The sequence below is a fragment of the Cervus elaphus genome, chromosome 12, assembly GCF_910594005.1.
Source record: "Cervus elaphus chromosome 12, mCerEla1.1, whole genome shotgun sequence".
Classification (NCBI taxonomy): Eukaryota; Metazoa; Chordata; class Mammalia; order Artiodactyla; family Cervidae; genus Cervus; species Cervus elaphus.
Window position 1 is genome coordinate 1,203,675 of NC_057826.1, and position 17,696 is coordinate 1,221,370.

Below are 17,696 nucleotides of genomic sequence, written 5' to 3' on the forward strand. Positions count from 1 at the left end.
TCTAGAGTAATACTAAAAAATTAAGTCACATAAAAAACAACTCACCCAGTTTTTGTATGTTGTTTTTTTTTTTAGGACTTTGTTTAGAGAAGTTGCCTATTTCTTCTTCTACCAGCAGTCTCCGCGTGGACCGGGAGCAGGATATCATCACCTGCTATGAGAAGGCGGGGGACATTGCCCTCCTGTACCTTCAGGAGATAGAAAGGGTGAGTGTGAGGATCATGTGTTTGTTCAGTTGGTAATATTTTAAAATTTCAAACCACATCATACAGAATTGTGATAAACCTCTGGAAGCCTTCAACTTGTCTGTCTCTGGGTGCAAAGCTTTGCTTATATTCTTAAACACTAAGGAGAATATGTTGGTGAATGTGGCTCCTTGTGAAAATAGACAGGTCAGTGTTTGGGAAGCATTTTAACATCCTCTGAACAGAAATGACAATATGTATCCATTTATGCCCTCAGCGCCCTGAAGCTGACTAATCATTCCTGTTCTCATAGGCTAAACAGGTTGAGCTGTACTTGTACAGCTATTCGTACATGGACTATGTACATGGACTGTGTACATGGACTGTGTACATGGACTGTGTACATGGACTGTGTACATGGACTGTGTACCAGCACAGAGAACATCTGGGGTTTGGGAGGCTCAGTGGTCATGCCAGAGTCTGTGGGGGCGGGTGGTGGATCCCCAGGTCATCTGGGATGGTTTACTCCCAGCAGTCAGTGGTTCACTGATGAGGTGGAGATGAAACCAACAGCTGATCAGAGGGCCATGTGAGCAGAGAACGTGTGAGCCAGGGGCTGCGTGAGCAGAGAAGGCATGAGCCGGGGCCACGTGAGCAGAGAACACGTGAGCAAGGGGCCCTGAGCAGAGAACATGTGAGCAAGGGGCCACGTGAGCAGAGAACACGTGAGCAAGGGGCCCTGAGCAGAGAACGCGTGAGCAAGGGGCCACGTGAGCAGAGAACACGTGAGCAAGGGGCCCTGAGCAGAGAACACATGAGCAAGGGGCCACGTGAGCAGAGAACACATGAGCAAGGGGCCACGTGAGCAGAGAACACGTGAGCAAGGGGCCCTGAGCAGAGAACGCATGAGCAAGGGGCCACGTGAGCAGAGAACACGTGAGCAAGGGGCCCTGAGCAGAGAACGCGTGAACAAGGGGCCCTGAGCAGAGAAGGCGTGAGCAAGGGGCCACGTGAGCAGAGAACACGTGAGCAAGGGGCGCTGAGCAGAGAACACGTGAGCAAGGGGCCCTGAGCAGAGAAGGCGTGAGCAAGGGGCCACGTGAGCAGAGAACACATGAGCAAGGGGCCATGTGAGCACAGAACGCGTGAGCAAGGGGCCTTGAGTAGAGAACGTGTGAGCAAGGGGCCCTGAGCTCGCACCCTCAGGCAGAGGAGGCTGAAGACTGGCTGAGGCTGGGGAGGTGTGGGCAACTTCTGTTTAGAAGGATCCCTGTCTTTTAGCTCTGCCCTTTGTAGTTACTTCCTTCACTGCTCAGCCTTGATTTTCCCATCTGTAAAAGGAGCAAAATAATGGGTGCCTACTTCATGGAGTTCCTGTGGGGATTGTAAAAGGTTGTGTCAATAAAGACACTGAACCCAGATGCAGGAACATATCGGATTCTTGGTGAAGGACACATTTCACCAAGAGCAGCAGCTCCTGGCCATGTCTGGCCCTCCCAGTTTGCTGGTGGTCTCACCACAGCTCGATCCTGGTATTTCCCCCTTTAGACTCAGAAGTGTTTCCTGCGAGATTGCTTGAAGTAGTTAGAAATTCTCTGAGACTTTGGGTTTGGTCAGAATCTTGTTTCCCATCAATTTATGGGTTCTCTCTCTGCTTGAAGATTAGAACGTTAGTCGCTCAGTCGTGTCTGACTCTTTCTGACCCCACGGACTGCAGCCCACCAGGCTCCTCTGTCCATGGGATTCTCCGGGCAAGAGTATTGGAGTGAGTTGCCATTTCCTCCTCCAGGGGATTTTCCCGACCCAGGAATCAAACCCAGGTCTCCTACACTGCAGGCAAGTTCTTTACCGTCTGAGTCACCAGGAGTTGGAATAGAGAAGGGCTACCAAAGTCCTGGTAGTTTTCTTCTTTTGTAAATGTGCAGACCAGAAGTAATTTCCTTTCTGTAATGTGTTGATGTGTGTGGCGAGGATCAGAATTACCTTTCAGGATCAGGGAGGGCAAGGTGAGAGCCTCAGAGAAGCGGGGGAGAGGGCCAATGGAGAGGTGTCTGGCCTGGCTCACGCCAGGATGGATTATAAACCGTAGTTCATGATGTCCAGGAATTCAGGAAGATATGTGGCTGTCTTGCCAAGATGTTGTTCTGTCAGAAGTCTGCTGTGAGAAAGGAATTATTTCTTATTCAGAATTTATGATACAATCTTTAGAGAAATGCTCATGCAGTTTGCTTTCAATATCTACATGATTTTCACCGTCTGCTTCCTTGATAGCCAGTGCTTGGCAGCAGAGAAGTCTGCTCACCCCAGCCAAGCGGTTCTAGTGGACCCACACAGTCCTTGACGCTCAGGGGACCTTATTTTGTATTCTACTCTCTGTTGCCAAGGTAGGGCCCCCTCCTCCAGGCTTGGAGAAAGGAGGTTCATCTGTGTGTCTTTAGTGACGTGGGGATTGGCAGATCTGGGTGTACTTCCTCCTGTATTCATTTAGAACCACCTATTCACCACTGGGTTCTTTAGCCAGACCATCAAGGAGACTTATGTAATCATTGCTGTTGTTGTTCAGTCATTAAGTCGTGTCCAACTCTTCGCAACCAATGGACTGCAGCATGCCAGTCTTCCCTGTCCATCACCAGCTCCTGGAGTTTGCTCAAACTCATATCCGTTGAGTCGGTGATGCCATCCAACCATCTTATCCTCTGTCATCCCCTTCTCCTCCCGCCTTCAATCTTGCTCAGAGTCAGGATCTTTTCCAGTAAGTCACTTCTTCACATCAGGTTACCAAAGTATTGGAGCTTTAGCTTCAGCAATAGTCCTTCCAAGGAATGTTCAGGACTGATTTCCTTTAGGATGGACTGGTTGGATCTCCTTGCAGTCCAAGAGACTCTCAAGAGTCTTCTCCAACCACAGTTCAAAAGCATTAATTCTTCGGCACTCAGCTTTCTCCATGGTCCAACTCTCACATCCATATATGACTACTGGAAAAACCATAGCTTTGACTGGACAGACCTTTGTTGACAAAGTAATGTCTCTGCTTTTTAATATGCTGTGTAGGTTAGTCGTAGCTTTTCTTCCAAGGAGCAAGCGTCTTTTCATTTCATGGCTGCAGTCACCATCTGCAGTGATTTTGAAGTCCAAAAAATAAAGTCTGTTACTGTTTCCACTGTTTCCCCATCTATTTGCTATGAAGTGATGGGACCGGATGCCACGATCTTCATTTTTTGAATTTTGAGTTTTAAGCCAACTTTAAAACTCTCCTCTTTCACTTTCATCAAGAGGCTCTTTAGTTCCTCTTCCATATAACTGTAGGATTTAAAATAAATATTTTTCACGATTTTGAGAAAAGAGCGATCACAGGATATTAGACTGTGAGAAAGAAGATGGAGGCCCAGAAACGGACAGCCCATGGACACACAGGAAGTTGGGGCCAAAGCTTAGATTAGAACTCAGCCCTTCTGACACCTAGTTCATCATCACTTACTTCATTATCCCAGCCTGCTGCCCATAAACTCGGATCCTATAGTTCTTACACCCTTATACATAGAAAGTGCTCAGTAAGTATTTGACCAAGCAAGCCATTGCTCTCAGGAGCGTGGGGGAGACAGCATCACTTGGCTCAGGCTTCAGTTTCAGGGTATGCAGGTGACATTGCCATTTCTGACTCTGATTTTCCAGGATGAGTTTTCTTTCATCAGGTACCACTTTGGGCCACCCCAGACCCAGGAAGCTGCAGTATTAGCAATGAGAGAGACTGAATGAATCAAACATCTGTTTTGACTGTAATAGATGCTCAAAAAGTATCTGTGATTAATGAGAAATCTGGAGGAAAGATGACCTTCCTTAAGTGGCCACTGGGGCTTGGTGAATGTTCAAGAGCTTTTATGAGGCAAGACAATGGGTGCTCTGCAGAAGAAGCTACCCGTTTGACCTTTTTTTTTTTTTTTTAAAACTTAAATAACTTTTAAGAATTAGGCTAAATTGAAAATAAATGTTAGGAAAATAAAATCTGGAAGAAGTAAAAGACTGGGGCCAGCTTAGGTAAATAGTGCTTTCCTTTTCTGGGTAGGTGACCGTCTCAAGTAGAAAACCCCACACATCCTGTTCCTGTGTTAGTTCTGCTGGGCAAAGGCAGTCTTGCAGTGGTTTCCCCCTCATTTCCCAGAATCTGTGTGCCAGAACCTTTGGGCATCTTATTTATTAGCGTTGGCTCTTAATATCATTCACTAGCAAGGATAGGATTGGAGGAGAATGTTTGAGGAGAAATTGGAATGTTGTAGACAATGGTTTTTCATAATCTAGAGCCACCGATTTGCGTTTTTGACACAGCCTCATTCCCTGAGTTTTTCTGAAAGCAGGTGTGTTCAGTGATGTTAGAGTCGTGTGTTTCCTGAATGGCAGAGGCTCTTGGCGAAGGGCTGGCTCCCCCTCCAGGTGGCTGACTTGTGCTGTGAGAAGCAGCAGGCCGCAGGGCACTGAGCGACCGGCTTGGAATCCTGGCCTGTCCATCCCGGAGCTGTGGGACCCTGGGGAAGTTGCTCAGCCTCTGAATCCTCAGCTGTCAGGGTAGCAGAAGGAATCACTCTAAGGCTGTTGCAAGCGTCAGATGGGCTAGCTCCTGTGTTTCCCAGTGGTGTTTGCTGTTCTTCTTTAGTCACTAAGTCATGTCTTTGCGACCCTGTGGACTGTAGCCCACCATGCTCCTCTGACCATGGGACTTCCCAGACAAGAATACCGGAGGGGCTGCCATTTCCTCCTCTAGGGGATCTTCCCGACTCAGGGATAGAACCTGTGTCTCCTGCATTGACAGGTGGATTCTTCACCACTGAGCCACCAGGGAAGCCCAGTAAATGTTTGTTTTGTTGGCATTATCTGTTCCTGTGTCCCCTGGCAGTGGAATCTTTCCTAACCCTTGAAGATTTCCGATATAGAAATATAGAGTATTTTAAAAGTGCTGTTTTATTTAAAATGTTCAATAATTTTAAAGAGCTACTTATCGAGTAATTTTTTTCAGGAGAAGTTGGTTTTGTGTTTTTTTGTCTGGAAGCTGATGGGCAGCATCTTGCCTGGAGTCCCCATCCTAGCTGGGTTCTGAGTCTGTTCACCCGGCCCTTTGACCTTAGCCCAGTCGTTTATATCTGTGAGCTTCAGCTTTCCGTCCTGGCGGCAGGGTTAGTACCGCCTGCCTTGTCTCAGGGAGCGAGCCAGCGGGCCTCCAGAGCTTTCCACCCAGCATGACGGGAGCTCGCCGGGAGGAGTCTCGCTGCTTGTCCGGAACGTGGAGGCGGGGCGCAGGGGCCCGGCGTGGGGGAGCCGCGCCGCGGAATGTTCCTTCCACGCCGTCCTCGTCGCGTGACGCTCACAGAGACCCCTGCCAATAGTTTGCTCTGACAGTTTGTTCTCCAAAGGGGAATAAAAGGTACCTGCAGAATTATGCCTATGGAATAATTTAATCAAACGAATCAAATCAGCATAGCTGGAAATGACATGGAGTGGCCCTGATCAGTTTACCTTCAGATGGTGGCGTTAGGCCAACAGTAAATAAAGTTATCTGCTTCTCGGGGTGCCATGATAGGAATAAAGATGACTTCACCCTCGCCTATCACAACACAGCCCTGCTTCTGGCCGGCGCAGTCACGCGTCTGTCCTCGGCGTGCATCGGCCGCCGGGGGTGGCCTGCTTGAGCAGGGGCTGTGCCCGGGTGGGACTTCAGCTTCTGCTGACAGTTCATTCCTTTACCCGCTGTTTTAGAAAAGAAGTTCAGGCCGAATTACGGGACCCCGTAGATGCCCTCACGGGCTGTTCCGGCCCTGGAGTTTGGAGAGGCAGCAGCTGGGGCGCGGAGGTCGCGGGCCGGCCCGGGGTTCAGGCCTCCCCCCGGGGGCACAGTGACAGGGCCGGGGTGTCGGATTCACAGCGGGATTAGACGAAGGTCACTGTGTCTGGACCTGAGAGCAGAGGTCCTGGGAGACGCCCTCGGTGCAGCTGACGGGAAGGCGGGGTGTGGCGCGGGCCCCACGGGCTGCCCCTCTTGCTTTAAAACCCGAGACGGTGGAGACGGGGCGGCTTCTCCCTCTCCTGCCTTTTCGCTCCAGCCTAAGCAGACTTCATGGAGTACGTCTAAATAAATCACTTCCTTAAGGAAATGTCAAGTCACTAGCCAGGATGCTGTTCTGACTCTGAGCCTGCCCTCTCACTGGCTGGAATAGGAGGCTGAGGCACGCTTGAAGCGGAGTTAGAAAAGCCTAGAAACCAGGAGAGAGCAGAGCTGATTTTAACTTTCTATGTGCCGTCATCATTTTACAGGGTTAAAGGGTTCTGCTTCTGTCTTTTTTCAGTCAACGTTACATCCAGACTTCAAAGAGGGGTCTTCCTAGCCATCCAGTGGTGAAGACCCCGCCTCCCAAGGTTCGGGGAGCGAGAGTACCCCCTGCCTGGGGCCCAAAAACCAACACACGACACGGGTGCGACTTTGCAGCAAATCCCGTAAAGACTTTAAAATGGTCCGCATCAAAAAAATGTTTTCCAAAACCAAAAACAAACAGAAAACTTTACTTTCATGACTATGTAATACGTTATTAAGTGGATGGCCTCTGTGATGTGATTCACTTACAGCTGGGGATAACCTGTTTTATAACCTGTTATTGTAATTATAACCTGTGATGTCACCTTCCTTCAGGCAGTGTTTCCTTTGCTTGGCATTGTTTCCTAAGGGCTGGTTCCTGGAAGTGGGGACAGTTCTACATTCTCTACTAGGTATGGTGCACAATTGTCTTCTGCAAGTCACACTGACCTCTTCTACCATCAGCAGTGCAAAAGGGTAATGGTTGCTTTGCAGTCTTGACAGGGTTGCGTTTGTTTCAGAGTTACTTTGCTGATGTGCTGGGTAAAAACTGTACCTTGCAGTTTTGGTCTGCATTTCCTGTTAGTCAGGGTGAAGTTCTTTCCATCTATTTGCTTATAGCCCTAATTCTTTTCTTTTTTAATTTAAATCACAGCATTATTGAGATATGATTCACATACCTTAGAATGTATCCATTTAAAGTGTTCCATTCGGTAGCTTTCAGTAGTTGCCAAGTTGTGTAATCATCACCATTATTTAATTCCAGAACATTTCATCACCCCCAAACCCTGTACCCATTAGCTGTCAGTCCTCATCTGCTTCCCATTTCCCCAGTTCTATAGACTTGCATATCCTGGACATTTCCTATAAATCAAATCATGGTCTTTTATGACTAGCTGTTTTGGCTTAGCCTAGTATTTCAAGATTCATCCATGTTGTGGCACATATTGCTATTTCATTTCTTTTTAAGCCAAACACTATGCCACTATAAGGATATACTACATTGTGTTTATCCATTCATCATTTTATCATTTATCATTTGGATGGTTTCTACTTTGGGCTGTTACAATAATGCTGTTATAACTGTTTGCATATAACATTTTGTGTGGACAGATGTTTTCATATTTCTTGAGTGTAGTCCTGGGAGTAGAATTGCTCGGTCATGTGATAACTTTATGTTTCTTCTTTGTCTCTTTATACTTTTTCTCTGATTTTTGGATGTAGTATTATTCTTATAATTTGAATAAAGCTTTTACATCATAAGTATGTTAACCCTTTATCATGTTTGCTCTGAATAATTTCCCAATCAGTAATTTTCCATTTTTAAATTGTTCATAAATTTTAAATCTGTATATAATAGTTGAATCTGATTATCTTTTTATTACATTTATTTCATAATTTTAAAGCTGAAATAGTGGGATAAACCTTCTCTAGGATTTAAAGAGTTTTCAGCCATCTTCCATATTTTTTAAAAAGAACTTTCAATTTCCAAAATCTTCTTGGAGAGATTTATTTTTGTGTGTAACGTTAGATATGACTCCAAATTAATATTTTCCTCAAATTTCAGTGCCACTTTAAGAAGATGTTATTTTTCCATTTTCATATTTTCTGTTATGTATTTTAAGTCATTAGTAAAATTTTAGACACAGTAGTCATTTCTGGCTTTCCTGTTTTGTTCTGCTAATTTTATACTGAACCAGCATGACACTATTTAATAAGTACTTCTTTATGATATGTTTTAACATCTGAAAGGATTAGTAACTACTTAATTTTTAGGATATCCTTTGTCCTTTTCTGTTGATACTTCTAAATGTATTTCACAATAATTTGCTTCTAGAAAAATTCTCTTGGGACTTGGTTGAATTTTTATTAACTTTATACATTGGTTTGGAGAATTACTTTTAGTCTTCACTCATCTGTGACCATGGTACCTCCTTCCATTTTGCAAGACCTTTTGTTTTACAGATTTCAGTAGATTTATTATACTCCCAGGTTTTTCTATTTGTATTGCTTTGTGTATAGGATCATTTTTTTCTTTTTATTTTCACATATAACAAGACTTCGATTTTTTTCAGTTCAATTACAAAAATATTTAATAAGTGCCTTCTTTGTTCTGCACACTGTTCTTGACCCAAGGGGCATGAGAATGAATTAGCCATAGAGCGGGTCCTTAGGAAACTTAGTGTTTTCTGAGGACACTGGTCCATAAGCAGTGTGTGGGCTGCTTTGGTGGGGAACACTTAGAGAATTCTGCAGGCCCGGAGCAGGGTCTTAGACCAGTGTGGAAGTTCAGAGGTGGCTCCTGGAAGAGATGACCCCTGAGCCGAACCTTGAAGACTGGCAAACATAGCAATACAGGATTATTAGCCACAATACTAAACTCTATAAAAACAGAGTTGATTCTTTTCATTTTTCTAAGAATATGAGCATATGGCCAAGGAAAGATTTTTGTTCTTAGTCTTTCTTTCATTCTGGATTTTCCATCTTATCTCTTTCATGCGCTATCTCCAGACTTTCCTAAACCTGTGGTAACATAAAGGTGGTGGAAAGTATCCTTACTTTGTTCCTCCTTGAAGGTGATACTTTATTAGATCTCCAGTAAGGATTTTAATGTTTATGTGCTCATTAAGTTTTCCATTTGCAGTTCACAACAATGTAAGTATGTATTATTATCCCCAATTATTCAGATGAAAACAATGAACATCTGAGAGATCAAGGGATTTGTCCTAAGTCCACACGTGGTCAGGACTGTCAGAACCAGGCCTTGAACCTGGGCCTTTTGACCTAAAATCGCTGGCCCCGGCCGCTTGCTCTCACGCTTCCTTGGGCGTGGGGTGTGTGCTTCCGCCCAAGCGGCTGCGCCTGTTGGCAGTCCTCTCTAAGGCAAGTGCTTATCCACAGGACAGGTGGTGGCTTCGATGCTGCCAGACAACGCTGCTGCCCAGACCCCTGTGTCAGAGGCTCTTTGTGAGGAAGGGATTAAGCCGAGATGCTTAGACGTCAGGGCAAACTCGGAGCTGAGCTATTCTCTCTGACTTCTTCCTGGCGTTCTTCTCGTCCTGTCTCATCCTGGCAGTTCTGACCTCTTGTCTTCTGGACTGTGCTCTGCAAACAAACACAGATTAATAGAACAGACAGGGAGGAGCTGGACTGCAGAGTCAGGAGGACCTGAGTTTCAGCACCAGCCCTAACACTTGTCAGTGATGTGATTTGGGTAACTTGCTCAGTGGGGCAAAGTCTCAGTTTCCTCTTCAATAAAAAAGTAATAGTGTGCATTTCAGTGGGTCTTTGTGGGGGAAATTAATGACATAGCCTGTGTGCCTACAGAGTGCCTAATGCCTAAGAGGTTATTTTCTTATGACATTTTCCCCTGCGTTTCTTGTTGTCCCTGCAAATTTACTCATTCATTCATTTACTAAGTATTTTATTCATTTACTACATTTACTGTGTGTAGTGTATGCTTCCCCTGCATCAGACACTGAGGTACACTCTGAATGTGTTAGTAAATGGGGTAGACGTGGCCCCTGACTTTACAGAAGTTGCAGCACTGAGGAGGGAGAAGCCAATAATTGAGTAAAAAATGCATTGATAAATGCAACAGAGGAATAGAACAGGATGCTGTGAGAGGGAGTAATAGAGACAGATCTACCTTATGGCAGCAGTCTGGGCAGGCCCTTTTGAGAAGTGGCCATTGAGCTGAGGTGAGATGAGAAAGCACCCAAGAGTCACATGGTCCAGGTTGTTATAAAAATTATTCAGGTTGTTATAAAAATTATCCAACTGCTTGTGGAGGGTGGAGAGGAGGTTAAGGAGCTAGAGAGGATGTGGAGACTCTGTTTTAGGAGGCTATTAGAAATCTAATAGGAAGTGGTGAAGGTTGTAGTTGTAGGAAATGGATGTATACACACATTTGAGAAATAATTAGGAGGGAAATAGTAATGATCAGGTGTGAGGGAGTGCCAGGGTGTCAGGGCTCAGCCCCCAGTGTCTCATTTGGACGGTTGACTGGGACAGTACAGTCAGCCCCTCGGCATCTGCGGGCATTGCTCCCAGGGCCCCCTGTGGATTCCAGCATCTGCTGATGGTCAAGCCCCTTATGTAAGATGGCACAGTGCAATCATCCCTCAGTGTCTGTAGACGTGGAACCCGTGGGGAGAGCGGGCAACTGTATTTATACGATGGGGGTGATGATAGAGGCCTCGGTTTGTGCAGAACCTGGGCTCTAGGAGCATAATCACGCTGAGAGGGTGTCTGCTGGTGGAAGTTAGGTGGCTGCTCTCCCAGGAGGGCATGCTAGGGGCTAGGAGAGTGATGCTGGAAAGGGGCCCTTGCGGAGAGCCCCATTCCTGAGGCTCAGGTGTACAGACCCTTCCTAACCGGACCAGGAGAACCGAGGCTCGCCCCCGCCCACCGCAGCCACACAGCAAGCCCAGCACCAAGCCGTGTGCGATAGCACAGCACTGCCAGGGCAGGGGCGCGAATGTGGGAGACACGCCTCCGAGCACGGGCAGACAGACCGCTGAGCTCTGAGGAAGCCCCCGGCATCCCGGCCCCATGGTGACACAGCTCAGCATCCCTGTGCTCGAGGGGTCCGAGGCCTGCGGTGCACTGGAAGTGACTCTAGAGACAACGAGACCCAATGCCAGCTCACGTACTGGCTAGGTTGACTCGATCCCCACACTTAGGGCCTGATAAAGGAAGTGCCCGTTTTCAAGTGTAAATGTTATTTACCTCACCTTATTTCTCTGTACACAGTTATCAACATTAAATGAAAATTATAAAATACATATACGCATATATACCACCAGGAATAAAACAAACCACTGTGAAGAATAATAAATAGAACCCAAACCAGAAACGACCCCGGAACTATCAGACAGGAACTTTAAAATATCCTTGAGTTATAAGCTAAAGAGTATTGTGGAAAAGATGTGTAACGTGCAGGAACAGATGGAAATTTCAGGAAGGAGAAGGAAACTATAAAAAAGTATAACTGAAATGCTAGAAATAACAAAACGTGACGTAAGAGACAAAGAACTTCTTGGTAGCTTATTAGAAGACTGAACACAGCCAGGAAAAAACTTTCATTTGAAGATGGGTTAGTAGAGATGATTCAAGTGAAACACAGAAAGGAAGAAAGAGTGGGAAAAAACAGCACAGAGCGTCCAGGAGCTGTGGGAAAATATCACATATGTGTTTGCTGCCCCAAGAGGAGAAGAGAGAGAAACTGGGACAGAAAAAATTTTTGGAGAGAAAATGGTTAAGAAGTTTTCAGAATTACTGAAGCATAACAAAGAATCTCAGATCCAAGAGTCTCAGAGAACCCCAAGCAGCATAAATAGAAACACATACTTAGACACATCATAGTCAAACTGTTGTAAATCAAAGACAAAAGCCTTGAAGGCAACCAGAGAAAGAGAAACTTTAAATTCAGAAGAATAAAGATAAGCGATATAAGATATACTCAGAAGATAGTATGCAAATCAGAAGCCACCGGAAAGGCAAGATATGTTTTTAGAGCCAAAAAAAACTGACAAGATGCTTTGCCAGCACACCTGTATGACAAGAAATGTTAAATAAATCCTTCAAGCAAGAAAAAATACAGATCCCGCACAGTGAAATGAAGAGCATCATAAATGGTTACACTGAGGGTAGATATAATTCCTTTAAAAGATAATTGCCTAAACTAAAAATATTAACAATGGATTGTGGGATTTATAACATAGAAGTAAAATTTGTGGCCATAATAGCAAAAAGGATAGGGGAGGAAATAAAAGCATATCCAGGCCAGAATACTGGAGTGTGTTGCCCTTCCCTTCTCCAGGAGATCTTCCCAACCCAGGAATCGAACCCAGGTCTCCCGCATTGCAGGTGGATTCTTTACCAGCTGAGCCGCAAGGGAAGCCCAAAGTGTTTATACTATATATGAATTGGTGTAATATAATTTAGATAAAGGCTGTGAAAAGCCATATTGTAAAACCTAGGGCAGCCACTAAAAAATAAGGAAAAAAAGACATAATTAACCAGCTGATAGTGAAAATGAAATGGAATCACCAATCCAGAAAAAAAGAAAACAAAGAGAGAGAAAAAAGATAAAAAGAACATATGAGACAATAAAAAACAATTAGCAAGATGGTTCCAATCACATCAATGATTATATTAAATGTAAATTGTCTAAGCACCCCAATTAAAAGGCAGAGATTTTCAGACCGGACAAAAAAGTAAGACCTACTATATGCTATCTGCAAGAAACTATTTAAATGTTAATACATAGGTAGACAAAAAGTAAAATTACACACTAGGCAAACAATAATCAAAGCAAAACTAGAGTGGCTGTGTTATATCATAAGGTAGAATTAGGAACAAGGACTGTTACAGGAGATAAAAGGAAGTATATAATAAAAGGAGTCAATGCACCGGCAACACATTATAATCCTAAAAGTATGTAAACCTAATAATAGAACTTCACGATATATATAAAACAAAATGTATAGAAGAATTTATAACATTAAATTCTTACAGTAGAAAGGAAAAAAAATTTCAAATCAATGATCTAGATTTCCAGCTCAAGAAACTAGAAAAATAAGAACAATTAAAACCAAAATAAGCAAAAGGAAGGGAATAGTAAAGATTAAAACAGAAATTAGTGAACTGGAAGGCAGATAAACAGTGGAGAAAACCAGTAAAACCACAAATGGATTCTTAGTGAAGATCAGTAAAATTTATGTAAACCATTAATAATATGAACAAAAAAGAGAGAATATACAAATTATCAAGACCCAGATTAAAAAAGAGGCACTATAGGTCTATAGATATTAAGAGGATGTAAGGGAAAATTATGACCAACTTTAACACCAATAAACTTGATCGTTTATAGAAAATAGACAAATTCTCTGAGAGAATTTGTACCAAAGTACCAAAACTCACTCAAGAAGGAATAGATGGCCCACTCCCCTTAGGGTAGCTGGGTCCAGGCTGCAGAACTATGAAAGTTCTAAGAGCCCTAGTGGACAAGAGCCAGCCTCCCCCTTGCTCTGCAAAACTGACCACGGGCTTTGAGGGTGGAGCAGGGAGGCTGAATTATGAATGAAGGAAATGGAATTTATCATTAAAAACCTTCCCATAAAGAAAGCTACAGGTCAGGTTGGCTTCCATGGTGAATTCAATGAAGAGAGGTTCAATTTAAGGGAGACATTATGCTAGTAATACAAAAGCTTTCAGAAAAGAAGGTAGGAGTAAAACACTCCCTGACTAAGTTTATGAGAGCACTAGTTGATTCCCAGGTGGCCCAGTGGTAAAGAATCCCCTGCAATGTAGGACACGCAGGCTCGATCCCCGGGTGGGGAGGATCCCCTGGAGGAGGAAATAGCAACCCCTCCAGTTTTTTGCCTGGGAAATCCCATGGACGGAGGAGCCTGCTGGGCCACAGTCTGTGTGGTCACAGAGAGTCAGACAAGACTGAGTGACTGAACAACAACAAGTCTCATGAATAGATGCAAATGTCCTCAGCAAAATACTAGCAAACTGAATCTGGCAGCATTGAGAAAAAATGATATACCACAAGAAAGATACATTTCAGAAATGCAGGGTTGATTTAACACATGGAAATCAATTACGTAATACAACATATCGATAGAATAAAGGAAAAAACTGCATGACAATGATACTCTCAGTCCAATAGATTCAGGGAAAGCATTTTGCAAAATCCAACACATTGCGTGATCAAAAACTCAACAAACTAGGAATAGAAGTTATTATCTTCAACCTGATAGAAGGCATCCGTGAAACATCTAACCATGTATATAAAGGTGAAAGAGCGGATGCTTTCCTCCCAAGATCAGGAAGAACACAAGGATATCTACTCTTACTACTTCTGTTGACGAGGTTCTAGCCTCTAGTCAATTAGACAGGAAAAGGAAATAAAAGGCATCCAGATTGGAAAGGGAGAAGTAAAACTATCTTTATTTGCAGATAACATGTTCTTGTATATAGAAAATCCTAAAGAATTTACACACACAAAACTATAACTAACAAATGATTTCAACAAGTTTATAGGATACAAAGTCAGTATACAAAAATCACTTTTATTTGTATCCACTAACAATGAGCAATCTGAAAATGAAATTAAAATTGCAATTCCAGTTATAATAGCATCAAAAAAGATTAAAATAATAAAAAGAAGTTCAAACATTATACTCTGAAAACTATAAATTACTGTTGAAAGAAATTAAAAAAAAATACCTAAATGGAAAGGCAGCCTATGTTCATGGAACAAAAGACTTAATTTGTTACAATAACAGTACTCCAAATTTATCTACAAATTTAATGGAATCCCCATCAAAATCTCAGTTGCCTTTTTTTTTTTTTTTGCAGGAATTGATAAGCTGATTCATAAATTAATATGGAAATGGAAAGGACCAGAAAAGCCAAAACACTCTTGAAAAAGAACAAAGTTGAGGGACTTATACTTCCTAGTCTCTAAACTTTCTACAAAGCCACAGTAGTTGAGACAGTGCATACAATTAGTATTCCTGAAAAATAAAATGGAAAAAAAAAAAAGAAAAAAATACAATTATATGATCAAAGAGAAATTCTTGAACTCAAAAAGTAAGACTTTATTGAGCACTTGCTATATACTGTGCCAAGTGTTCTATCCATTTAGTCCACAGGACCACACTGAGGGAGGAATTCTGTCGCCATCTCCATTTTTCCAACGAGGAGAGTGAAGTTTAGAGTCTGTGCCTCGTCCATGGTGGTGGAGCTGGGCTCTGAGCTCAGAATGGCAGCCCGACTCCGGTGCCCGGCTTGATGCTGCAGATCTGAATTTGTAGATTGAGAGCTCATGCTGTGTTCCAAGAACAACGGTGGCTGGCGAGGCAGCTTCTGGTAGACTTTCTAGGCTTCAGGGAGAAAAGGACTCTCTTTGCAGATTGTCTGCAGGGAGGACGGCAAGGCTGGCTTCCAAGTTGTCCACAGCAACTTTCCGCATTGGTGACTGGAGTATCGTCTATCATGTTCTGAGGAAGAGAAGGTGTGAAATCCAAGAATATTGTAGTCAGGTTTAGAGAGACAGAGACAAGAGAGAGATATTCTTGAACATGGAAGAATTTAGGACTTGTAGCATCCATGAGCCCTTTTTGGCGGTATTCCACCAAGCAGGAATTGATTTAAAATAGAGGATTAAAGAAACGGTGAATGCATTTCATTGATTGACTGATCGAGGTATAGTTGATGTACAATACTATTTAAATTTTAGGTGTACAGTATAGTGATTCACAATTCTTAAAGGTTATATCCCATTGTAGTTGTTATAATCTCATTTATAGTATTTATAATTATAGTATTACAAATACTATAAAATGTTGGCTATATTCCCTGTGTTGTACTATATATCCTTGGAGCTTATTTACTTTATACATACTGTTTTGTACCTCTTAATCCATACCTGTATCTGACCCCTCAGATGCATTTTAATATAGAACTGATGAAAAACAATTATGGGGTTGGACATAATTGTTAGGAATTTTGGCAATGTGAAATAGTACTATAACAAAACAGGAGGCTGAGGAGAAGTCACTGGAGAAGGTAGTATGGATATGTCAGTTTCCTTATTGCTATCATGGGTCAACAGATCCTGCATGGAGCTGAAATATGTGATTAAAAGAATGAGTCATACACCTGAGGCAGAGCTGACTTATTGGAAAAGATCCTGAAGCCAGGAAAGATTGATGGCCAAAGAAGGGGGCGGTGGAAGATGAGATGGTTGGATAGTTTCACTGACTTAGTGGACATGAATTTGAGCAAACTCCTGGAGACAGCGGAGGACAGAGGAGCCTGGCAACTGCAGTCCGTGGGGTCACAAAGAGTGGGCCGTGACTTACTGACTGAACAGCAGCAACAGAATGGGACTTCCCTGGTGGGCCAGTGGCTGACTCCATGCTCTCAATGCAGGGGGCCTGGGCGCGAACCCCAGGGGACCAGATCCCACTCGCCACAACTGAATAGTCCACACGCCGCAGTGAAGATCGAAGGTTCTCGGTGCCTCAACCAAGACCCAGCACAACCAAATAAATAAACATTTAAAAAAAGAAAGGCCCTAATCTCTGTCTCTCTTCTCTGTCTCTTTCTTGTCTCTCTGTCTCTGTCTTTCTGTCTGTATACACACGTAACACATGCATGCAGGTGCATGTTACATGCATGCATACATATGATAAATATCAGGTGTGTTTTTCATTTTAGAGAGACTGTGAACTTTGTGTTAAAAAACACATTTTCCTGAAATTGAGTGCTTACTTTGGTTACACTTTTGTTTCTCCTGTTAAATTTAATTAAAATTAAATGTAATGGTTTAAAATTAAAACCAGCACATATCACAGTCCTGGTGTTTGTAAAATGATTTTTAATCTTTCTCTCCTCTTGGTACTTATGTAGGCAGAGGTATGGGTTATTGTTCAATCAGTGTTCACTGGTTATTTCTATGTGATAGAATTTGGTGATGCTTTTTCATATTTTTTTTTGTATGGTACTGCTTTGTTTTTGCTTTAAAATAATCTTGGAGCTTTTAAACATTGAAAGCTATTCTCAAAAACAAGTGAAAGATAATTTTTTCAACAGTTTCAGCATTGGACTTCCACGTGGAAATGTCAAGGAAGTAGTTAGACCTGAGTCTGGGATATGTCTGGATTAGACGATCAAGTTGGGAGGTGGCAGCTTGGAGGTGATTTCTGAGGAACAGGTGAGGTCATCTTGGGAGACTTAAGAGGGAAGGATGGGGGCTCAGAGGGGCACTCTGCCTCTCCCAGGCTTAGAGGGCGGCTGGGGGAGGAGCCGCAGGGGGCCAGAAATGACGGTGCTCAGAGCTAGGATGAGCACCTACCTCTTAGCACTTGCAGAGCCAAGCGCTAAGTCAGGAAGGAGCCAGGCACTTCTGATAAGATGCTGAGATGCGGTTCAAATGCAAGGGATGTCATCCTACAACATGCTGGTCATTGTCTGTGTCCTCTGCCTCTCCCCCCGCCCCACCCCAGGGCTCACAGGTGGAGACCCAGCAGTTGCTTTAACTCCCCTGGAAGGACCATTTCAAGACCTCGAGAATATCGGGGGTTTGGCTAACAGCTGGGGTTTTGAAGAGCTGCTGACTTGCAGTCGATGTCGGCAGCATGTTTGGAGAGCAT

The 17,696-nt window shown here is 43.5% G+C and overlaps 1 protein-coding gene across 6 annotated transcripts in view; it reads left to right on the forward strand.

Annotated features, from left to right (window-relative positions):
* Nucleotides 1-17,696, forward strand: part of TTC7B (tetratricopeptide repeat domain 7B) — a 265,511-nt gene that overhangs the window by 67,884 nt on the left and 179,931 nt on the right. For all 6 annotated transcript variants that reach the window (XM_043920987.1, XM_043920988.1, XM_043920989.1 and 3 more), the window contains exon 4: nucleotides 76-206. In XM_043920987.1, coding sequence (XP_043776922.1) covers nucleotides 76-206 — 131 coding nt within the window. The remainder of the gene's footprint in view (nucleotides 1-75; nucleotides 207-17,696) is intronic.